This window comes from Galeopterus variegatus, unplaced genomic scaffold, assembly GCF_000696425.1.
Source record: "Galeopterus variegatus unplaced genomic scaffold, G_variegatus-3.0.2 Scaffold7529, whole genome shotgun sequence".
NCBI lineage: Eukaryota > Metazoa > Chordata > Mammalia > Dermoptera > Cynocephalidae > Galeopterus > Galeopterus variegatus.
Genome location: NW_007733640.1, coordinates 1 through 26045, shown reverse-complemented (window position 1 = coordinate 26045; position 26045 = coordinate 1). Strand labels below are relative to the sequence as shown.

Sequence of the window (26045 nt, the reverse complement as noted above, 5' to 3'; positions counted from 1 at the left end):
CTTTTTTATATTACTAACCAAAGAAAAATGGGTGTCCTTTAAAGATTTTTCAATATTAAGAAACAAAAAGAAGTCGGAAGGAACCAAATTAGGGCTATACAGTAGATGCCTAGTGATTTCCCATCAAAACTCTTGCAAAATTGCCCTTGTTTGATGAGTAGAATGAGCAGGAACATTGTCATGGTGGAGAAAGACTCTCTGATGAAGCTTGCCCAGATGTTTTTCTGCTAAAGATTTGGCTAACTTTCTCAAAACACTCTAATAAGCAGATGTTATCATTCTTTGGCCCTCCAGAAAATCAACAAGCAAAATGCCTTGATCATTCCAAAAACAATTGCCATGATCTTTGCTCTTGACAGGACCACTTCCACCTCTTGGTGGCCATGGCTTTGATTGTTCTCTGTCTTCAGGATTGTGCTGGGAAAGCCATGTTTCATCTCCTGTTACAATGCTTCAAAGAAATGCTTCAGGCCCTTGATGCCACTTGTTTAAAATTTCAATTGAAAACTCTGCTCTGGCCTGAAGCTAATGTGGGTGCAATAGTTTTGGCACCTGTCCAGAAGAAAGTTTGCTCATCTGTAATTTTTGAGTCAGAATTATGTAAGCTGAACCAATTGAGATGTCTATAGTGTTGGCTATTGTTTCTGTTGTTAATCGTCAGTCCTCCTTGATTAGGACATAAACAAGATTCACTTTTTCTTAGCAAATTGATGTGAATGGTCTTCCAATGAGAGCTTCATCTTCAACATTGTCTCATCCCTTCTTAAAAAGAGTTATACATTTGTAAACTGCTGATTTCTTTGGGGCCTTGTGCCCATAAACCTTTAATAAAGCATCAGTAATTTCACCATTCTTCCACCCAAACTTCACCATGCATTTGACATTTGTTCTTTCTCCAATTTTAGTAGAATTCATGTTGCTCTGATAGGGGCTCTTTTCAAACTAATGCTTTATCTTTCTTAGTACCTCAAATTAGATCCTATTCAGATATGTTATAACAAGTTATTACAAGTTTATTTGGTTCAAAAAAATTTTGCAATCCATGCATAGTTTTTTCATAACACGCATTTTCCATGAACTTTTTGAAGACCCCTCACACTTAGGAATTAACTTAACCAATGAGGTGAAAGACTTGTACAATGAAAGCTATAAAACATTGCTGAAAGAAATTAAAGACAACATAAATAAATAGAAATATATCCCATGGTCATGGACTGGAAGACTTATTATTAGTAAGATGTCCATACCACACAAAGCAATATACAGATTTGATGCAGTCCATATCAAAATCCCAATGATGATTTTTGCAAAAATAGAAAAAAAAAAAAAACAATCTAAAATTGACATGGACTGTCAAGAGACCCCCAAATAGCCAAAACAATCTTGACTGTTTACTGGTGGACTCACACTTCCTGATACAGTAATCAAAACAGTATGGTACTGGCATAAAGACAGACATACAAACCAACAAAATAAAATAAAAAGTTAAGAAATAAACCTTTGCATATATGGTCAAATGACTTTTGGTAAGGGTTCCAAGACCATTACATGGGGAGAGGACAGTCTTTTCAGCAGCTGATGCTGGGAAAATTGGATATTCATATGCAAGAATGCAGTTGGAGCCTTATCTGACTTTATACATAAAGATTAACTCAAAATGGATCGAAGACCTAAATGTAAGACATAAAACTTTTAAATTCTTCCTTAGGAGGAAATCTCTGTGACCTTGGATTAGGCAATGATTTCCTGGATATGACATCAAAGGCATAGGCAACCAAAGAAAAAGTAGACAAATTCTACTGCAGGAAAATTTTTAAAATTTGTGAATCAAGAGTTAATATCAACAGAATAAAAAGGCAACCCATGGAATGGGAGAGAATATTTGTAAGGCATATATCTAATAAGGCATTAATATTCAGAATATATAGAGAACTCCTAAAATTCAACAAAAGAAAAACAAATAAGGAATTCAAAAGTTGGCAAAGGACTTGAATGACATTTCTCCAAAGAAGATATACAAATGTCCAATAAGCACTTGAAAAGATTCTTAACATCACTAATCACTAGAGAAATGCAAATCAAAACTACAATAAGATGCCAGCTCACACCCATTAGGATGGCTGTTATCAATGAAACAGAAAATAACAAGTGTTATTGGAGAAATTGCAACCCAAGTGCAATGTTGGTGGGAATGTAAAAAGGTACAGCTGCTGTGGAAAACATTATTGCAGTTCCTCAAAAAAATTAAAAATAGAACTACTATATGATCCAGCAATTTCATTTCTGGATATACACCGAAAGAATTGAAAGTAGGGGCTCAAAGAACTGAAAGCAGGGTCTTGAACATGGATGCCCATAGCAGCAATACTGACAGGAGCTAAAGCATTGAATCAATCCAACTGTGCATCGATGGATGAAGGAATAAGCAAAATATCATACATACATACAGTGGAAAGTTGCTAAGCCTTAAAAAAGAAGGAAGTTCTGACATGCTACAACATGGATGAACCTTGAAGACATTATGCTAAGTGGAATAATCCAGCCACAAAATGATAAGTACCGTATGATTCCACTTAAATGAGGTATTGAGTGTTCAAATTAATAGAGATGGAAAGTAGAATGGTGGTTACCAGGGGCTGGTGGGAAGGGGGAAGGGGGAGTTATTTTTTAATGGGAACAGAGTATCAGTTTTACAAAATGAAAAGAGTTATGGGGATGGATGGTAATGATTGTTGCACAACATTATCAGTGTATTTAATACCACTGAGCTGTACACTTAAAAATGGATAAGATGATAAATATTATGTTACATATATTTTACCAAAAAAATCAGAAAAACAAAAAATTAAAAAAAAAATAAACAATATTGTTGCCAAACAAAAACAAAAAAGCCTAATGATTCGGGCTGTGGGAAAAATTTTAAAATATCCATTAAATTTTTAGCCCATGATAAGTCACTGATGAATTTAAAAACTAATTTAAAGAAAAGCTTTTTGGTGATGTTACTTCATGGACTGTGAGATTGGAAGTTCTTACTCCAGTTCTGATAATAACTTCAAAATATGACTACTGATAGGAGATGTCACTATGGTCATGAAATAATTCATACTGCCCTCATAGTGTATGTTGCTCATAAAGAAGACTGCCACATTTAGTAACGCAACTTAATGAAAAGGGCTAGCACGGTGGATATGTAACCCAGCTCTGCTGGTTACCAGCTGTGTGCCTTAGAAACATAACATCCTCTCTGGGCCTTGGTTTCCCTTTCTATAAAATGTGGATTAAAATATTTGGAAACCTATTGGAAGGTTTAAATGAAACAGGTACAGCACATAGTCAGTACTATAATGGTGGTTATTCCTTGCTGGTACTTTGAAGAAATTATTTGTTTCTAGAAAGGAGACTCCTTATTTTTCAACACAACACCTGACATGTGGTTTTCTCCTGTTCTCAATCTCTTTTCCATTTTACTATACCTGAGAACAGTGGTTCTGGACTCCTGCTGCTGTTCGGATTTGACTTTTTACACTATCAAAATTGCATATTCCTGATAAATCCAGAAATATTCCCTCTCGGCAAATAAACTTTCACTTCCAACAGACCCATATGTCTTTGTATTCAAATGCAACATTGGAAGTCATTACAGCTTTCCCAACTACTAATAAACCCTAAAGCCAACAGTGGCTCCCTCTGAACTCCACCATCCAAGAGCTGACATGCAGGCTCTGACTCACCTGACCTGGCTAGGACCCCACTCGTGGCCTCCAGTGCCCTGTTCTGCAGTAGAGCTCCCATGGCACTAGTAACAGTTGGTTCTTTTTTCGGACCCATCTGAGCCCTACCCTATAAAGAGCAAAAGAGAAAGAGAGAGAGACACAGAGAGAGAGAGAACACAGTTCTGTAACTTCAGGTACCACACAGAAGGTGAAGCTCTTTCCACTTAGCCAGCAGCAGATTGGAGTCACCTGCAGGGACCCCTGCACCCAGGCGAAGGGGACAAACACACACCCCCCACCTCAGTTAGCCTGGTTCCTGTCCTCTCTGCTGGTGCTCAAAGCCATATCTGGGTTTTGAAGCTTTCACTCCATAATCAAGCCCTTGGGTTGTTGGTGGTATGTTTATGCTATAAAATTATCATAGGGAGACATAAGAAACCACTTAATGTCAATAAGGATATGGTTTATGGGACATTTTATTTTTTCATTGCACTTGAAGATGATTTTGTTTTTTAACATGAACAGAGAGGAAAAAGAGATTGGTAGGCAGCAAATGTTTTAAGTATCGAATTCCAACATCCCCACGCCATCCTTCTCTCTGTAGAGCTGCAGCAGCAGAATAGTTACATTAAAACAAAATAAGGAGCAAAAGGTTTCTTACGAGCTCCTTTTTACCTCACTCTGATCCCACCTCCTGTTCCATGGAAACTGCAGCATAAAGGTGAGTTGTTTCTCCGAGTGAGAATTCTTGTTTGGGCAAGGATGGCTGTGGGATTCCAGCAGGCAGCTCATCCTCATCCAAACAAAGAAAGCTATCTTTAGAGGCCCATATTGGTCTCTTTTGGTTAAGGGTATGACACATTTTAAAAGTTGATTATGTTTAAAATAGAAACACATTTCGGCTGTGCTGTGAACAGCCCTTCAAAACTGAAACAACCCCTGCCTTCTTTTTCCACTTCTGAATAAGCTCCACTATTCTGCAGGGCCCCAGGCTGGCCCCAGGGAAACACACACTGCTGTTCAGATGGACTCCACGGTGAGTGGAGGGATTCAGAAAGCAAGCAATTTTTCTTCTGTGCTCCCAATCACCACTTAGCTCTGGAAAACAAGGAGGGGAACAGGGCCAAGTCACTGGTTCCACTCAGGGCAGCCAGCTGGCCTCCTTCAGGAATAAAAACACGTCCGTTTGCTGCTTCCCTGTGCTCTCTGTGGTTCCACTAATGCTGGCTGACTTCATGGACTGGTTAGAAGAGCCATTTGCAGAAATGTGACTCGCCCTCTACTGATTTACAAAGTGTAGGTAGACTTATACCTAAAGACTCTTCCAAAATTAAGTTGAATTCAAGCCCAAAGCAGTCACATCCCACCAATATTGTGGTGCCAACCCTACCAACAGAAAAGGGGGAGGACGGCAGGTAATGTGGAGAGAGGAAGGGCAGAGGAAACCCTATGTGCAGGGCACTGAGCCAAGCACTTTACTTATATGATCTAGAATCCTCCCAACAACACAACAAGGTACACATGATTAACCCCATTTCACAGATCAAAGTGAGTCTCAAAGAATTTGTCACTCATCCAAGTTTACCTACAGATAACAAATTATAGAATCGAAATGCAAACCCTGACTACTGATTGCAGAATTCTGGCCCTTTCTACATTGCACTCATTCCCATGCTATCTGAGAGGTAAAGATTGAATCTCTAAAACTATATTTATCATAACCACTACCTGCCAACACGTGTATCTCCTCCCTCCTGTGTTCCTTTATCTAGATTTAAAGTACTACTATCTGCCCAGGCTCTGGAGCTAAAAGCCTTACTGTCAATCCTGATTCCCTTTTTTTTAACCCTATATCCAATCATTATCTCTGTCTTGTCAATTATTTCTTAAATTCTCTCTCCCTGCCCCCACCTTCAGTCCTCTTACTCCTAACCTTTATTCTTTCCTTGTTGCTGTGGTTTCTACCTGGTCTCCTGCCAATCCACCTTGACGAATAAGTGCAAGGGCAACCTTTCTAAAAGGCCAGTTCCATGTCACTCCGGTCGCCACTGTTAACCCTATATCCAATCATTATCTCTGTCTTGTCAATTATTTCTTAAATTCTCTCTCCCTGCCCCCACCTCCAGTCCTCTTACTCCTAACCTTTATTCTTTCCTTGTTGCTGTGGTTTCTACCTGGTCTCCTGCCAATCCACCTTGAAGAATAAGTGCAAGGGCAACCTTTCTAAAAGGCCAGTTCCATGTCACTCCGGTCGCCACTGTTTAACCAGTCTACACTGCCTATAGGATGTCGCATGAGGTCAATAACAGACTATTGAACAGAAAAGCCAAGAAAGCCAGTCTGCAGAGAGAGGAGAAGGTGGAAGCATAGCTGGGAGAGATGGGATAGAAAGATGGAAAGAAAGAAAGCCTGGGTTCCTGGGGACTTTCGAGTTCCTGCTTCTAGGCCTTCAGGCCTGGCTGTCCTCAGATTCTAGGGCATCTATCCAATTGATTCCTTTTTCCCCCTTCTCTGAACTAGCTTCAGTTAAAATTCTTGTATGTCTGGCTTCCCACCTCGCCTGGCCCATCCTTTGTCCACAGGCACTCTATGCACAAACCTCAGGCCGCAAGCAGGACATTTTGTGCATAATGTCCTTCCCAACTCCAACTCTAGGCTGGTGAGCCCACTTTGATATTTAAAGGAATCCCAGGATTTAAAGGACTTCCAGGAATCCCAGTGGCTCCTTCCTCCAAACCCCCCTATATATGTCAACTATACGACCTCTGTACTGTGTAGTTTCCAAGTCCCCCTCCTTATTTGAATTACAAATCCTTGATCAACCAGTATGTAGCATGGTGTCTGGTACACAATAGATGTTCAATAACCCTCCAGTATATGTGGAGATAGAACCTGGAACCCATAGTCTGTAGGATAAGCTGCTGTTGGAAAGGATCTCACCCCATTAGATACTGGATTTCACAGAAAGCTTTCTAAACATGTTGTATACTCCTAGAGTATTCAGGCCAGTTTAAACTTTTCTTGGTGCCTGAGCCATGTTTATTAAACTAATAGTTTTTATGCTATACTGTAAATTATGTCCCTGGGACCTTTGATGTGTATGGAGCTGTTTGCTGGCTCCAGTTCTGTGTTTATAAATCAATTGTAATTTTATCCGTTTGTACCTTTTTGTAGCAGCTGCTTCCATTCGTCTACATACTCCATTAACCTGTTGATTCTGTGACTTTAAATAAAAGACTGAAGCTCCCTCCTCTTTAGAGCAAAACACATGACCTGTAGGGCATCTCCTTTGTGACAACTTCCCCCACTTAGGCCAATTTCACTTCAATTCTCTGCTGGATAGTTAAGGCTGATAACCACCATTGGATAAGCAGAGTTTTACCATAATGCTATGGAAACACATTTATATATTCAAGTCTTCAGCCCAAGAAGCTTCAAATGCTTTAGAAATATTTTTTCTACAACAACCAAAGGTGCTGTCAGCTGGAAAGCATTCCGCCACCAATAGAAGCCGACTCACACGGGGATGAGTGACAGTGACCAGCTCTCTTGGTCCTTACACTTCTTAGGATGAGTAACTGAGGTTCCCTAGCAAATTCCACCTGCTTGCCCCAGGCTTGCAAGGACACAAAAGCCAACACCTGGGGAGAGATATTTACCTGATCTCTGGATGCCAGTTTGGCTGCTGTCTGCGCTGGATCAAAGACTCGGCGAGAAGGCTGATTCTTGCAGAAATTGATATGTCGCTGAGCTGCAGTTTCATTAAACCTCCTCATACAATATGGGCATTGAATATAATCTAAGTGTAAAGATAAAAACAAGTGGCAATTAACATTTCAAAACCAAGTATGGAATGAACTATATATAACAAAATAAATAAAATATGAATTCTGCTCAAACATAAAAGGACAAGGTCTCAAACTCTGGTTTGAGAGCGTTTTCCAGAGGGGAAGACATGCAAGGGCTCAAATAAAGGACGTGCCAGGGAAAAAGTTTAACTACCTATGCACTCGTTTCTATTAAGAGTGTGCCCTTTGAAGGTTTGCATGATATATATCTTAGGAAATAGATTAATTATACTTAGGAACTTCCCAATTAAATGAATTATTTAGTGAATCCTTCTTTAAAGAAAGTCCTGGAATCACAGCATGTTAGTATTGATGGTACAAAAGGACACGGAAGATTCAAAAGCCCAGGTTGTGGTACCATGTGGGAGAGAAGGTAACACAGAAGTTGCAGAGTTCAGAGGGAGATCAGATGTTTCAGAATGTGGGTTTGGTGGGTGGGATTGGAAGCCAATGTCACTATGTCACTGGCAGAGACATACTGTTTTTGCAGCGACATTTTTCACTTAACTACTATGTGAGGAGGCAAACAATACATTCAGGAAGGAGATTATAAAGGATAAAAGGTAGGGGTGTGGTCAAAAAATAGAAAAGGGTAAAAAAGATGACAGGAAAGTGGCTTCAGAGAAGCCCCCAGCTGCCAGCCCGGTGGCGCACTGGAGAGTGCGCCGCTTGGGAGTGTGGCGGCACTCCCGCTGAGGGTTCGGATCCCATGTGGAGACCAGTTCCCGCTCACTGGCTGAGCTCGGTGCGGGCGCAACACCGAGGGTTGCGATCCCGTTGCCGGTCCCCGGTACGGGCGCGACACCAAGGGGTGCGATCCCGTTACCGGTCAGTAAAAAAGACAAAAAGGGGAAAAAAAAAAAAAAGAAGAAAAGCCCCCAGCTTCTAGTGATACATCTCAGGCAGCCAGGCCCTCTGTGGTTCTGTAAAATACCTTTCTGTCCAAAATTTTCTTTCATTTGCAATTACCAGACATAATTGACTAGTGAGAGAAATGGATAGTGAGAAAGATCCAAGGTCTTCTTAGAACCTGAAGCTGCTCATAGCAAAGCCTGGTTGGAGCCTATCCCTCTAAAGCAATCAGGGATTGGGGTTTATTTTGTTTTGTTTTAGGCACTCTTAAGGGATAACAAAGTGGATATGAGTGACATAAAAGAATAACTTTACCCCCAGGAAAGGACTGAGACTGCTCAACTTTAAAATCAGTATGGACGTTTGAATGAGTGTATAGTCAAAATTCCCACGTGTGGATGGATATTTAATGCAGTGACATCATCAAAGTTTTTTGTAGCAGTTTGGGAAGTTTTCTATTTGAACAAATCATGTCTTAAAATGAATACTCATAAAATGTAAGAATTGTAAGCATTTAGAAATTATCTAGTAGCCTTACCCTTTATTTCACACTCTGGAAGGCAGTACTTAATCATTAATTTAATATTTATTGGACACCTGCTTTGTGCCAGGCACTGTTTTAAACCTGGCGATGCCATGTCTCCACCATCAAGGAGTAAGCATTCTAGTACAGAAACAAATAGATAAAAATTTCACACGGGGATAAATGCCTCAAAAAAAAAAAAAAAAATTAGAGTTGTCCAGCGTTGGGAAATAATGAAGAGCCTGGGTTCTGGAACCTGCCTGACTGGTTTCGAGCCCAAGTTCTTCACTTGCTGTGTGTGTGAACTTGGGCAAGTTACTCAACCTCCTTAAGCCTCCATTTCTTCAGCGCCTACATATCACCTATTTCATCACATGGTTGTGAAAGTTACCTATGATAATCCACACAAGGTCTTGCCACAGTAGGAGGGGCGGAACATACTGAGTGTTTTATAAATGCTAATCATTGCTCTAAGGAAACAGGGCCAGCAAGATATGTTTCCAACTACCACGCAGGAGTGAAACTGCTTAGAAAAAAGTGAAACAGAAAGCCATTCTCATTTACGATGAACACATTTACGATGGTGTAGAAACACCATCTAGAACTTGACTCTTAGCCTGGTGATTGTTTCTTCAGTTTTATCAGCTGGAAAGTCAAGTCTTACATCAGGATTGCCGCTACTCAGGGTTAATTTAATTATAAAATTATATTTTAGCAAGTATAAAGGGAAAAAAATAGATTGTTCACTAGATGAGGACTTGCAAAGGGAATTATTTTTTTCAAAGGCAATGACCATGACAATACTGTGCTGCTTCCTTAACCCCACTTGTTCATTCATTCATTCATTCATTGACACTCTTCTTTGTTGGACACTACATGCCACCATGGAGACAACAAAGTTGAACTGTATTTCCCTGCCAATAAAAATCTCTGAGATGACTAGAAAAATAGACAATTACCACTTGGTGGGATAAGCTGGGAGAGGAGGAAGCACTGGACAAGGGGGTGCAGAGGGCAGGTAGGAGATGGTCCTGAGGCCAAGTGTTCAGGGTTGCTGGTTGTATTTAGGTTGTAGTTCAAACACTCTGAGAATGCAAAAAGTATTTTTTCTGCAAAAATAACCTGAACACAGGGTGAGGTGACTGAGCTACATGTTCTACCCTCATTTCAATCTGAATCACCTTTCTTTCTCTGTCAATGATGCCTTCATAAAAATCACTGTATCCTATTTATTTTAATAGATAATGATTTTAAAAGTTGGACTACAAATGGATTCTTACGAGCAATATGGTGGCCAAACCTAATAAAAAATTAAAGTAGAGGGCTGGCCCGGTGGCGCTCCCCCGAGGGTTCGGATCCCATGTGGAGACTGGTTCCCGCTCACTGGCTGAGCGTGGCGCGGGCGCAACACCAAGGGTTGCAATCCCGTTGCCAGTCCCCGGTACGGGCGCGACACCGAGGGTTGCGATCCCGTTACCGGTCAGTAAAAAAAAAAGGCAAAAAGGAAAAAAAAAAATTAAAGTAGAAAAGCAAGCATCATTTTAAAATGTAAACGTTGTGTTGACTACCCAGCAAAAAGGAAAAGAAAAAAATTAAAGTAGAAAAGCAAGCATCATTTTAAAATGTAAACGTTGTGTTGACTACCCATGTCTATGTAGCTGTATAAAATGGTGATTGAATGTCCCAGGCCTCACAGAATAATTCCAATTATAAATATCGCATATTACTACCCCCATAAACTGTCACAACATCCTGGATATTTAAATCATTGGCAGACTTAGTTAAGTCAATAATAACTAAAATAAATATATGCATGTCATGAAAACTGAGTCATGAAAATAGGAAATCATGCAGAAAAAAAGGGGAATTACTTGCAAACTCATGTGTATTAGGCCATATTATGTATAACTAAAGTTGTGTGTGTATAAATTTTCTACTACTTAATCCCAAGATTACTGGGCTAATATAAAAAAACCCTGCACTATCAAAATAAACAAATTGTGATTAATATGTGCTATTGTATATAATCATTTTGCTTATTTCATAAAATTATTGTTAAGGACATAGGAAAGAATTTAATTATAAAACTATTTTAGCATAAAAATGTGAAGGGAAAAAAATAAATTGTACATTTGATGAGGACTTGCAAAGGGAATTATTTTTTTTCAGAGAAGCAACAATTCCCACACTTTAGATCCAACTTGGATTTAAACTTGGATCTAAACTGTGAGAGAAATTCACACAGCAGGACATCTGACATGGTTTCACTTATTCAATTAAAGAACCGTAAGGTAGCCATCAACTCTGTAGCTTCTGATCTTAAAATGAAGATATTTCTCATAAAAGATGTTTGGATCTAAACTGTGAGAGAAATTCACACAGCAGGATATCTGACATGGTTTCACTTATTCAATTAAAGAACCATAAGGTAGCCATCAACTCTGTAGCTTCTGATCTTAAAATGAAGATATTTCTCATAAAAGATGTTTTTTGTTATATGAAGACTGTTGCCAAAGTACTTGCATATTATAAAATCACAGCCACAGATCTTTCTACTGAACATCTTAAGATAACACATTATTTTATACTACATGTTAGTACTCAACAAAAGTGAAACAATTATGAAGATTATTTTCTGGTATAGCAGTTCAAATGATTTATTTTTCATATAATGTTTATAGTATGATTATTTTATTTTTTATCTTTTTAAAAAGAATTTTTTAAAGAATAATTTACATACAAGAAAATGTACCTACTTTAAGTGTACAGTTCAATAAGTTTTGACAAATATATACATCTGTGTAACCACCCCAATTGTAATACAGAATATTTCATCACCCTAAAATGTTCCCTCATGCCCCTTTTCGGTCAGTATTCCCCCAAACCCAGTCTCAGGCAACCAACAATCTACTTTCTTGTCATTTTAGATAAGTTTTACCTGTTCTATATTTTTTTTGTGTGTGTGTTTTTGATTCTTTTTTCTTTTCTTTTCTTTTTCATTTCATATAGTACAGTATTCCCCCAAACCCAGTCTCAGGCAACCAACAATCTACTTTCTTGTCATTTTAGATAAGTTTTACCTGTTCTATAATTTTTTTGTGTGTGTGTTTTTGATTCTTTTTTCTTTTCTTTTCTTTTTCATTTCATATAGTAGAACATACATGTTGTTGCTGTGTGCATAGTAGTATTTCCTTCTTACTGTTGAGTAATATTCCACCTTGCAAATATTCCACAATTTGTTTATCCATTCACTTGTTGATGGAAATTTTCAATTGTTTCTAGTTTATACTATATAAATAAAGCTATGAACATTCATGTATTAGTCTTTTTTATGGAAGTGTTTTCATGGTTTTGCATAAATACCTAGGAATGGAATTGTTGTATAGGTTAAATATATGCTTAACTTAACAAGAAAATATCAGTGCTAAGTGGCTGTACTATTTTACACTTCCATTAGCTGAATATGAGACTTCCAGTAGCTCTACTTCCTAGTCAACATTTGTATTGTCAGTCTTTAATTTTAGTCATTCAAGTGGGTGTGTAGTGGTACCTCATTGTCTTATTAATCTACATTTCCCTAATGAAAATGATGTTGAGTATCTTTTCATGTGCTTATAGGCTATTGTTTTTGACACATCTCTTCAATACATCTCTTGCCCTTTTCTTTTTTGGCAGCTGGCCGGTCTAGAGATCTGAACCCTTAACCTCAGTGTTCTCTCTTGTCCTTTTCTAATTAGGTTGTCTCATTAATGAGTTGTAAGAGTTCTTTATATGTTCTTGATATGAGTCCTTTGTTAGGTATATGTATTATAAATATTTTCTCCCAGTCTGTAGCTTACCTTTCCATTCTCTTGATGATGTCTCTCAAAACTGAAATTTTTAATTTTGATGAAGCCCAATTTACTAATTTCCTTTTTAAAAAAGTTGTTAGTGTATTTTGTGTCCTTACTGAGAAATCTTTGTTGACCTTTACATCAATAGATTTTTGTTTCTTTCCTAGAATTTTTATAGTTGTAGCACTTACATTAGGCCAATGATGCATTTTGAATTAATTTTTATATATGGTATAAGGATCAATGTTCATTTTCTTACATAAATATTCAGTTGTTCCAGTATCATTTGTTGATAAGACTATCCTTTCCCCACTGCTCAAGTTTTCTATATCTGTACTGATTTTTCTGCTGTGTATTCTATCAGTTATTAAGAGAGGAATGATAAAATCACCAAATATAATTACGAATTTGTCTACTCCTCCTTCCAGTTTTGTCTTTTTCTCTTACATTCCTTGAAGCTCTGTTACTAGGTACACAAACATTTAGAACTTACAGGTCTTCTTGATGAATATATCTTTCAAATCACTGTCTTTGTTAATACTTGTCCTGAAATTAACTTTGCCTGATATTATTGTTTGCATGTATACCTTTTCCCATGCTTTTAACTTGTGTGTCTTTAAATTTAAAGTGTGTTTCAAACTCATAGTTTGCTCTTGCTATATTATTCAGTTTGACCAGAGATTTCTGTCTTTTATCTGGAATGTGTAGGCCATTTATAAGGAATTATTCATATGCTTAGGTTTAAGTCTACCATCTCGCTGTTTTTGTACCATCTGTTTGTTGTTCCGCTTTTCTTCTTTTCCTGTCCTCTTTTGGATTGAATTTTTTCCTCATTTTATCTCTACTTCATGTATTGTTTTATTAGCTATACATCAATATTTTTGAGTGGTTACTCTAGGGTTTACAGTGGGGCATCTTTAGCATATAATAGTCTACCTTCAAATAATTCTATACCTATTTACGTATAATGTAAGAATCTTACAATATACATCCATTTTCCTCACTCAACCTTGTGCCATTATTTTCAGCCATTTCACTTCCACATGTTATAGTGACCATAATATGCTATTATTTATGCTTTAAATAGTAGATTATAACCCACGGCTAACATTATACTCAATGGAAAACAAGACAAGGACATCTGCTTTCACCACTTCTATTCAAAATAGTATTGGAAGTTCTAGCTGGAGGATTTAGGCATGACAAAGATATAAAAGGCATACAAATTGGAAAGGGAAAGGCAAAATTATCTCTGTTTGCAGGTGACATAATCTTATATGTAGAAAACTGTATCGATGCCACAAAAAAACCTATTAGAGCTAATAAATGAATTCAGCAAAGTTGCAGGATACAAAGTCAACATACAAAATTCATGATGCAGTTTTATATACTACCAATGAACAAAAAAAGTCCATTTACAGTAACATAAAAAAGAATAAGATACTTAGAAATAAAATTAACCAAGGAGGTGAAAGGCTTTTACACTGAAAACTGCAAAACATTGTCAAAAGAAATAAAAGGAGACATAAACAGATGGGAAGACATCCCATGTCCATGGATTAGAAGACTTAATATTGTTAAGGTGACAACCCTACCCAAAGCAATCTACAGATTCAGTGCAATCCCTACCAAAATCCCAATATGGCATTTTTACAGAAATAGAAAAGAAGAATCATCGTAAATTTCATATGGATCTCAAAGGATGCCAAATAGCCAAAATGACTTTGGCTGTATCTTGAAAAACTCACATTTCCTGATTTTAAAACTTACTACACCATTTTGAATTGATTTTGGTATATGGTGAAAGGTACGGATCAAGTTTTATTCTTCTACAAATGTATATCCAGTTTTCCCAGCATTATTTATTGAAGAGGCAGTCTTTTCTCCAGTGCATGTTCTTGGTGCCCTTGTTGAAGATCAGTTGGCTGTAAATCAACTCAAAGTGGATTAGAAACTTAAATATAAGGCCTGAAACTTTAAAACTCCTAGAAGAAAACATATGGGAAATGCTCCAGGATTTAGGATGGGATAATGATTTTATGAACAACACCCCAAAAGCACAGGCAACAAAAGAAAAAATAAACAAATGGGATTTTATCAAACTACAAAGCTTCTGCACAGCAAAGGAAACAATCAACAGAGTGAAAAGACATCCTACAGAATGGGAGAAAATATTTGCAAACTATGCATCTGACAAGGGATTAATATCCAGAATATACAAAGAGCTCAGACAACTTTACAACAAAAACCCAAATAATCCAACTAAAAAATGGGCAAAGAAGCTGAATAGACATTTCTCAAAGGAAGACATACAAATGGCCAACAGGTATATGAAAAAATGCTCAATATCACTAATCGTCAGGGAAATGCAAATCAAAACCACTTTGAGATATAACCTCACCCCAATGAGACTGGCTATTATAAAAAAGACAGAGAATAACAAATGCTGGCAAGAATGTGGAGAGAGAGAACCCTCCTGCACTGTTGGTGGGACTGTAAATTAGTACATCCATTAGGGAGAACAGTATGGAGGTTTCTTAAACAACTACAGATAGAACTTCCATATGACCCAGAAATCCCTCTGGGATATATCCAGAGAATTGGAAAACATCAGGTTGAAGAAATACCTGCACTCCCATGTTTATTGCAGCTCTATTTACAACAGCCAGGTGATGGAACCAACCTAAATGTCCATCAATGGATGACTGGATAAGGAAATTGTGGTATATATACATAATGCAATACTATTCAGCCATAAAAAAGAATTAAATTCTACCATCTGCAGCAATGTGGATGAGCCTAGAAAAATTATTCTAAGTGAAACAACTCAGGTACAGAAAGAGAAATACCATGTGTTCTCACTCATAACCACGAACTGAATCCATAAATAAACAAATGAACAATAAAAAGAGACAGAGAGAGAAAGAAACAAACAACAATCACAGTAATATGTTGAACTTCTAGAAAACTAGAGGTGGAAAAGGGGAGGGGAAGGAAGAGATGGGGGGCTAATGAGGAATTGGTGAATAGACACAAAGAATGATTGTGTATTGTAATGAGGAATAAGCTAACTATCCTGATCTAACCATCACATGTTGTACACAATTACTGACAATCAACATTGCGTCCCACATGTATGTATAATAAATTATCTAAAAAGATAAAAATAATAAAAAAAAAGAAATAGGAACTTCTGGCACTTGATTGAAACTTTGTTAAAAATGTCAGTATTTGACTCTTAAAAAAAAAAAAACTACAATGCTACAGTAATCAAAACAGTGTGGTACTGGTCAATTGACTTTGGAACTTCTGGCACTTGATTGAAACTTTGTTAAAAATGTCAGTATTTGACTCTTAAAAAAAAAAAAAACTACAATGCTACAGTAATCAAAACAGTGTGGTACTGGTCAATTGACTTTTGATAAGGGTGCCAAGATCATTCAATGGGAAAAGGACAGTCTTTTCAACAAATGGTGGTGAGGGGCTAGTTGGTTAGCTCAGTTGGTTAGAGCATGGTGTTATAACACCAAGGTCAAGGGTTCGAATCCTCTTATAGGCCAGCTGTCAAAAAAAAAATGGTGGTGAGAAAACTAAATATACACATGCAAAAGAATGAAGTTGGAACCTTATCTTACATCACACACAAAAATTAACTTAAAATAGATCAAAGACCTAAACATAAGATCTAAAACTAAAAAACCAGAAAACAGGACAAACTTCATGACACTAGATTTGGTGATGATATTTTAGATATGACACCAAAAGCACAGGCAACAAAAGAAAAAAAAAGATACACTGGACTCCATCAAAATTTTTTAAAATGTGTGCATTAAAGGACACTATCAAGAGAGTGAAAAGATAGTCCACAGAATGGGAGAAAATATTTGCAAATCACATATCTGACAAGGGATTTATATTAATGTCAATCTAATTGAAACTCTAGCCCTGACTTCTAATTTACAGAAAGATGAGATAGAGGAACAAGTTAAATATTAATATGACTAAACAAGCAGACAAATACAGATGAGACATTCTAAAATATAAGTAGCCTGGTAAGGGGGTTGTATAAGATTATAAAGACTGAAGAGACAACAAATGGCAATATGTAAACTTTGACTGGATCCTGGATTGTGGCTGGCAGAGGGGGAGGAGCTGGTGAGGAAAGAGTTTTAAAAGACATTCTTAAGATAACTGTAAAAATACAAGTCTATATATTAGGTGTGATAATAGTTATTGTGGTTACGCAGAAAAATGTACTTGTGCTTAAGAGATGCATACTGAAATAGTTATGGGTAAAGTTTTAATGTTTGAAACTTACTTTTAAATGGTTCTGCCAAAAACAAAAAAGAGAGAAAATATGATAACAATGTCAACAATTGTCAAATTGCAATGGAAGGAATGTGGATGATCATTGTACTATTCCCTGTTCTTGTCTATCGACTTAAAAATTTTCAAAATAAAGTTTGGAGTAAAAATGCTGTGGGTCACTTATTTGTACAACTTAAAATGGTGAACTTTATGTTAAGAGAATTTTACCTTAAAGAAGAAAAAAAGAGCTGTGGGTATCTGACACTAAGGAGCTATTGTGGAACTGCTTAGACTGCTCTGCACAGCTCCATGTTCATCAGCCATGACATGAATGGTGTCACTTGCAGTTAGGTAATGCCACAGGTACAGTGGTGTTCTCATGCTGAGACAGAGTTAGGAGCAAACACAGAATCTTTATGCAGAATTTTAAAAAACAGGATAATTGAAAAAATTACTTCTATATAATTGTTCTTGTCAATTTTAGAGCATATATGAGGCATGATGATTTGGCCAAAAGTCAAGCACAGCCTCCAAAACAAACCAAAATGTCCCCACACCTGGGTTGATGGACGGAGCTGGAGGAGGTGGGAGGGGTCGGCCTTCTCTAATGGCTAGTCTACACTGCTTTGCTGATTGAATAACTTTAATGAAGTCTTCATGTTGCTGTCTCCAGTTAGATTTCCGCATAGGTTGAGACTGTAAAAAATAAAGCCAACAATTACTACCCTAGACTATATACCTCTTATATAATTTTTTTTTAAAGCTGTGATTTGAATTTACAGGAAACACAAAATAAAAATCAGAAAAACAAAGAAACTACAAAACTTTAAAGACAAATGTAAGATACAAAGTGATTTTCTTTCCCAGTTAATTGCTAAATTTAACACCACTTTAATGAAAACATAAACAAGATTCCTTTTTGCCACATCTGGAAAATATCTGAAATACATTTGGAAATCTAAGCGAGCAAGATTATAAAGAAAATAGTAAAGATGGATTATACTTACACGATATTGCCCTACACCACGAAGCAAAAATGAAACCAGAGAGCCCAGAAATAGGCTTTAATGAAATAAGAATGTAATAAAGAACAATGAAGAAGATATCAATATCACCTTGGATTGAGGAACCTTCCTCATGGTAGGAATGTCAGTGCCCTGTAATCTTTGCTTCAAGGAGTTGAAAGGTTTACGTTTTTTGTTGAAGAGTTTTTTACATATTGGTCCATGCCTTTCCTAGAAAAGGAAGGGTGGGGATTGGAATTTTAAAAATGCATAATCACCAAGTTTCTAATGCCAAGTTGTACTTAGACAGTCCCCACTACAGGATTCAGTTGCACCACAGAGCCTAGTTCATTCTCTAACAGACCACAGCAGAGAAAATCCATCTGACTCTCCTCACCCATGTTACACATAAATAGCTAGCATCGTATTTGGGCAAGAAAATAAAAGGTCTTTATAACTAGAGAGACCTACTTTAAATTTGATTTTATGTACTTAATTCAAACTTGGGCAATATGTTCTTTATTTCAACCAGCAGTCCTTTAAGTACTTGGCATTTCTGTACAAAAACTGGGGAACCGATTCACAGAGCTTTGTCTGTGTATCACCTTTATAAAGTCTGTTACTGTGTCACTATGGGATTATATCAACATCTTACCCTCTTCCTTTGGAAATGTAACACATTAGTAGCAAAAAAACCCCAAACCAAACCAAACAATGCCCCCCTGCCAACCCACATGGTAGCTATCATTTGCACAGTTGCTTTATCCAGACTCAACAAAATACAGGCTCTACGGAAATCATTGCATCTGGCTAGGAACAAGGTATCCCATTTTAAACTAACAGAGAGAGAAAGATCAGATCACTTGATCAAATGCTCTCAGTAGCCTAGAGATAGGCTTAGGAAGTAAAACTCAAGTACCCACAACATAATTGATATTTAGAGATCCCTCTTCTAACGGTACTAAGTCTCAAACCTGTTCTCTGAGGGTGCAGCTGCAGGCTGGAAAGGTACACTGGTGGATGACAGGGTCACAATAGGCCCTGTGAGCTCCCCTCTAGTTTCAGGAAGATCTAACCACATTTAACCACAGTTAACTAGACAAACAGATATTTCATTTTTAAATTCCCCAGAAAAATTAAACCTACAACCTCATTTTGTAGTCATTTGCACCAAATGTAATCAGGCTTACATTCCAATCCTTTAAGATCAATATAAATCTCCTTGATCTAAAATATCCCAAATAATAATTACATTATCATCCTTGAGTTTTTGGTTTTTTTTAAATCATCTTTCTTGGGAATCCCTTCATAATATTGGGGCCCGCCACCTGTTCGATTCCCTAATTTTGAAATCAATCAAGCTTTTGTTCAACTTTATAGCTCTCAGTCAGGGGACTTGACATGCAGTTAGCATGAATGTGGATAACAATTAGGTCCTGGAACAGGCTCTATATCTATGTGTTATTTTGTTCAAATGGTATAAAAACCCTGAAATCTGAGGGTTCTGTATACGTGGCAAAGCAGAAAACAGGAAGGTTAAAGGACTTGTCAGAATTAGTGACAAATTAGCGGCTAAAAGCCAAGTTTCCAGATGCCTGAAATTCAATGCTCATTCCTCTTGACTAGCTAATTTCCCTGGTGCTTTGGCCTTGAAATTTGAATTTTTGATGCTTAAAGAAAAGGCGGAAGAGCCAAAACCTCTCAAGGGATAATCAACTGTGCCAAGACCCTTCCATCTGGCATTCTTTTAAGAGGACCATGTTTAATAGGTCACTTTTGAATGAGGTGGCATCAATCTGCCTCGGTGTCCCCGGGCCTGCCAGCCATAGGTTAGAGGCACTTCTCCTCTTCCCTGGCCTCCCCTCCACATCTGTCTTTAATCTTTGCACCACCGCCTCTCACTGACTTGACAGTTCATTTAACTCCAATGAAACACATCTACAAAATGTCTTTATGTTTACCAGAACATCTGCTGCAAAGCGTCTTCCACAGACTTCACAGGGAAATAACTCCTGATTGCCATCTGTGTAAGATTCAAGAGTACATTATGTTAGTTTCATGGAATTGCCTGGCTGAGAAGAAATGACTGACTGGAGGTGACCTCAATAGCTTGATATTCTCACTCTCTTTTCCCTCCCCACTAACTGCTTCCTTCTTTTAGGAAGATCCTTTGTAAATTCACCTATGTTTTCCTTTCCTAATATAAACTTCTCATTTCACATTCCACTAAACAAGTAAATTCCATATCCTTCAGGCAACCAGGGTATAATTATTTTTATTTTTATTTTTTAGGCTGCCCAGTACAGGGATCGAACCCTGGACCCTGGTGTTATGAGCATCAGTCTAACCAAATGAGTAACCAGCCAGCCCTTAATTATTTGATTTAATATTTAATATATTCTTAAATGAGATGCCTGATAGCTTTGCTTTAAACTAAGTACAAAGTTAATACCTTAGTGGAAAATCATAAATAATTCAGTGGTAAGACCTTTAGGATTTTATTAGAATGTAAGTCCTATGCAGGCTGAGACTATGCCTACTATATCCTCAATGCCTCAAAGCACCTGATCCACAGTGAGGCACTCAATAAATACTGGTTGAATGTAGGTGCCAAACAAAAATTGAGTTCCTACCATAGGATCAATCATTCATTCAATAAAATATCTGCTATATGCAACTCTGAGGAAATATTGAGAGAAACCATACATGTATCCAGCATAGGAAAGGAGAGAAAATATGCAGATAAATTACTTTACATAAAGTTAGAACAGTATCATGAGAAAAGCAAAACATTATGGAATTCTGAAAAGAAGTTTTACTTTATATTACTTCCTTTTGGTTCATCTAGAGTTTAGTATGTAAAGATTAAAAAAAAAAAACAGTTTGAGGTCTGAGCGTGGAAATTTTATATTAAACTAATAATCTGGGCTAAGTATCATGAGAAAAGCAAAACATTATGGAATTCTGAAAAGAAGTTTTACTTTATATTACTTCCTCTTGGTTCATCTAGAGTTTAGTATGTAAAGATTAAAAAAAAAAACAGTTTGAGGTCTGAGCGTGGAAATTTTATATTAAACTAATAATCTGGGCTTTACTCTACAAAGCAAGAGGAGCAATCAGGGAAACCAAGTTGGAAGAACTTAAACAGAGCTATGGAAGATTCATGCAACAAAGGCAAGGAGGAATGAATGGATAGGGGTGGTGGTGAAAGGAGGGGAGTTTAGTTAAAAAGCTGAAGGTGAAGGCCTGAAATGGGAAGAAAAGAGGAAATGGGAGACAGTGTGTCAAAGAATCTACAACAGGACTAGATTGGGGTGGGGTGGAGGAGTGGCAAAGAGAGAATGCCCAAGGCTATGCTAAGTTTAGAGGCAGAAGGACTGAGACGATGGTGGGGCTGTGGATAGAAATAGGGAAGTTAAAAAGAAGGGACTTCTCAGGAAGAAACATGACCTCAGCTTTGGAAATACTGAGTTGAAATAGTCATCCTGCCAGCAGGATGGAAATGAGGGAGGTCAGGGTTAGAGACACAGATGCAGGCTTTGAGGAATGAAGTAAAAGCATGATACTGCCAGGGAAGAAAGTCATGGAAAGAGAAGTACAGAGATGATCCTTGGGGGAAACGTACATTTAAAGGCCAAGAAAATGATGATGATAAGCCAGAAGGAGAAGCAGGAGAGAACAAGGTCATGGAAACCAAGGGAAGACAATTTGAAAAAGGAAGGGCTGGTTAACAGGAAGCAGATGGTAGCTTGCTACAGACGTTGTTGATTTAAATGATTTCTTCTCACGTCTGCTAAATTGGTATTGTATTTTCAACGCAGGTCGTCCATCACAGCACACAGAAATACATCTCTCCCTTTCTGTTCTTTTGGCCTTCTAACTCAGTAAAACTGGGTTGTTGTTGTTTTTTCCCAGCAAGGGTACCCCAACCCTCCACATGTTTACTTGTTAATAAAAACTACTCATCCTGATTATAAAACTGCTGCTGCTCTTTCTAGAACACTGGTGGAGGAAAATCTATTTTTACATAGAACAATATAGTAACACTCTTTTGATATTTTCCTATTCCCAAAACACCTTTCCGATGTTATCTCATGTGCTCTTCACAGTACGCCTGTGAGACAGGATGATACTATTTTTATTTTACAGATGAGGAAATGGAGGTTCAAGGCTAGATGACCTCTCTAAGACCACAGGTAGTAAGTGGTAACACTGAGACTCGAACTTGAATATCTCTACAGGTATTAAGACTATTAATTCAACAATCACCATATCTATAGATACATTAATTATGTCAGTATTAACCTGCAAAGCAAATGGAAGTCCTTAGAGGATCAATGACCTTTGGTTTATATCAGTAAATTTTAATGAGTTCAATAAGTTAAAATAACAAATTTAATATGATTCAATTCGACACTTGGATGTAGATGGGCTACCACATTTTGAAACACATTCCACTTGGAAGCTTGACTATAGGGAAGGAAGGCAACATCTGCCTAGCCGGCTGAATCAAACATGGAGATCAATGAGGTCTACAGTGTTTGTTACTATATGCTAAATCACTTGGAATACATGATTGCTAGAACCTTAAAAGAACCCTTTGAACCAACCAGAATGCCCTTCAATAGGTGAATGGTTAAACAAACTGTGGTATATGTATACCCTGGAAAACTACTCAGCAACAAAAAAAGAACACTACTGATACATGGAACAACCTGGACGGATCTCAATGCTGAGTAAAAGAAGCCAGTCTCAAAGGTTACATACTGTATGATTCCATTTGTGTAACATTCTCAAAATGACAAAATTATAGACATGGAAAACAGATTAGAGGTTGTCAAGGGTAGGGATGGTTGGTGCAGGGAGGAAGGTGGTTGTGACCATCCTGGGGTAGAATGAGGGAGATCTTTGCATGATGGAACAGTTTTATATCTTCATTGTGGTAGTTGTAACCCATGTTATAAAATAGTATAGACGATGAGCACACATTGTACCAATGCTGATTTCCTTGTTTTGATATCATACGATAGAAATCTAAGACATAACTTGCGGAAAACTGGGTAAAAGGCATGAGGAATTTCTCTGTGCTACTTTGCAACTTTTTGTGAAACTCTCTCTCAAAACAAAGTCTTAAAATAATATCTAAAGTGTTGGCAAACTGTGGCCAATGGCTCAAATTTGGGGCTGCATGGGTTTGTAAATAAAGTTTACGGGAACACAGCTATGCTAAATATGTTTATGTAGTATCTATTGCTGCTTTCATACTACAACAGCAGAGTTGAGTAGTTGTAACAGGGACCATATGATCAATGAAGCCAAAAATTATATTCATTTACAGAAACAGGCTGTCAACCAGTAAATGAGAATATAGTAATTAGAAATGATTTGTAGGAGAATAACACGAAAAAGTGTCAATAATACATTTTATTCATATATTTACAAATAAAGATTGGAAGGACACACACATAGTAATTACCTTTGATAATTATTCTTTAGTTTCCTGCATTTTCAAATTTTTTTACAAAGATTCTGCATTATTATTTTAAAAATCAGAAAAGAGTGACTTTCAAAAAAAGTAAAAAAGAATTCCTTTGATAGAAAATGTTATAGAACAGTAAGTATCAACTTATTTTCCTTCTGTACTTGAAGTCGTACTTAGTAACCTTTTTTTTTTTTTTGGTCAGTGGTGGGAAAAGACTTAGTAAACTATTATAGTGATTATTATTTTTAAACATTGGTTTATAATGTTTGAACATTTTAAAAAATGAGGAAAAGAATGGAATCTGGGAGTGATAAGCAGTTTTACTAGCATGTAGAAAATGAAAAATAAGCATTACGAAGATCTCAGTTCAAACATTTTAAAGAAGCGTAGAGAGAATTAGGACTAGGATGAAATTGAAAAAAAGTTCTACTTCTGACCAGACATTCTCTTTCTGAGCTGGAAGTTAAGAATGCTTTGTAGAGACACCTACCAATCCACATCTCCTTGTAAAGGCATGGTAGAGAAGGAAAAAAGAAGACATTTTATCATTCAGTTGTCAGTGACTCAAAAAAACCCAAGTTCCTTGCAGTCTGGAATGTGCAAATATTTAGCAATATCAACATCTTCCATGGCCCTGTGGCAAGGGAGTGGCATAATGGCCTCAACTTATCAACTTATCTCGGGAACATGAGTCATGAAACAAGAAAAGGAATTAAGACTAATGAGTTAGGAAGGCAGACAGAGCATCCCATCTAACTTTGCTTTCACTGAAAACCCCATTAAAATCACAGTAAAGGGACAAAGGGACATGGAAATATAGGGAACCACAAGGACAGGGAGGAAAGAAGACAACAACAGAAAATCTGGAACCTGAAAGCTGACAGACATGGTAACTGACCTCGAGGACATAAAAGCTACACCAAAATCCACTTCCCAATCTGATAGGAGAACTTAGAACCATCCAGATTTACGCTGCAGAAACCTTCCAAGTCATAGGAACCCCTGGAGAAGCACACACCTCTGTTACTGGGGCATGGTGAATCAGGAGGTAGAGACTGCCAAAATATGGAGGACCAAGGGGACACTTATTTGGAAAGCAGATCCAAAGATCACCTTCCTCCCCGCCTCTATACATCCCTGGATAGCTGCCCTTCTGCCCCTCTAGTGGAAGTCTCCCCTCTGGACTGGAAAGGATAAAAGAGAGAGTCTGTTCATAAGTTAACACTAGGCACAGCTGAAGGTATGGGTGTGCTAGCAAAAACAGGTAGGAGGGTAGTTAGGTACAGATGCACACACACGTATACGGTTGATTTTCATTATCTGTGGTAGTCATGTTCTGTGAAGTCACTGTGAACACTAAATTACTATACTAAACTGTTGCTCCTAGAGGAAATACAGAGTTAGGTTCCTGTGAGTCTCTGGTCACATTTTTGTCAACAGATCTATATAAAACCTTGCTTTGTGTGTGTTTCTATTTAAAGACACCTTACTTAATACATACTGTTGACTTAATAACATTGAACTCATGCCAACAGCACTATAATCTCATGCCTGAGGGAAGCTTACCTAACACATATATCTTCTCCTTGAGGCACATCACAGCCTTGTGCTTAGGGACACTAGATGGCACTTCAGCACTCTGCTTGGCGGCCATTTTAAACAGTGAAATCACCAAGAAAAAGCACAAAAATGCGAAAAATGTGGCACTAAATAGCCTGTGAAAAGGACACTTGTTTACAGTATGAGCTGAAACAAGAAGGCAGAGCATCACCTTTTCAACCTCAGATGGGAAAATGTGTCAGGTGACTCCACGTTTTTACCACTATATGTACATCCGCAAATGACTATAAAGGTTCCACGAGTATTGATTTCGGGGTTACAATTTTAGCCAGTAGGCAAATTTGCAAATAGGTAATACAGGAATGAGGATCAACTGTATATACATGTGTGTCTATATACACGTGTATGGGGTACACATGTATGATCTAGTGATTAATCTCGTTAAATCCGCAAATGACTATAAAGGTTCCACGAGTATTGATTTCGGAGTTACAATTTTAGCCAGTAGGCAAATTTGCAAATAGGTAATACAGGAATGAGGATCGACTGTATATATATGTGTGTCTATATACACGTGTATGGGGTACACATGTATGATCTAGTGATTAATCTCGTTAACAGTGATACTGTACTGAAAACAGAGAACACCCCCATGCCCACCTTCCTCTACTTGGCTTAAAGAACTCCGTCTGCCATACCCTTACACTCAAGGCAGAATAAAAACTTCCCTGGGAATTTAACCATTCCACTAACAAATATCTAGATACAGACATTGGGAGATTCCTTAACAGCTGACCCAGACCACCCTACAAAAAGCTGTCATCAAATGTTACTCACCCATTCAGAATTCCCAGTGTTTTTTCCTCCAGTCTTATGAGAAAACAGACAGGAATTTCCAAAGATCAAGGAAAGTCTCTAG

General features: G+C 37.5%; 1 protein-coding gene across 1 annotated transcript in view; it reads right to left on the bottom strand.

Moving 5' to 3' along the window:
• ZC2HC1B (zinc finger, C2HC-type containing 1B) overlaps positions 1–25220 on the bottom strand; it is a 39146-nt gene extending 13926 nt beyond the window's left edge. Inside the window, exons 1-6 of the mRNA XM_008592046.1 lie at positions 25133–25220; positions 20046–20107; positions 18196–18315; positions 17638–17776; positions 7376–7515; positions 3735–3843 (exon numbers count right to left, since the gene is read on the bottom strand). Coding sequence (XP_008590268.1) covers positions 3735–3843; positions 7376–7515; positions 17638–17776; positions 18196–18315; positions 20046–20107; positions 25133–25220 — 658 coding nt within the window. The remainder of the gene's footprint in view (positions 1–3734; positions 3844–7375; positions 7516–17637; positions 17777–18195; positions 18316–20045; positions 20108–25132) is intronic.
• Between the last annotated feature and the right edge of the window lie 825 nt (positions 25221–26045).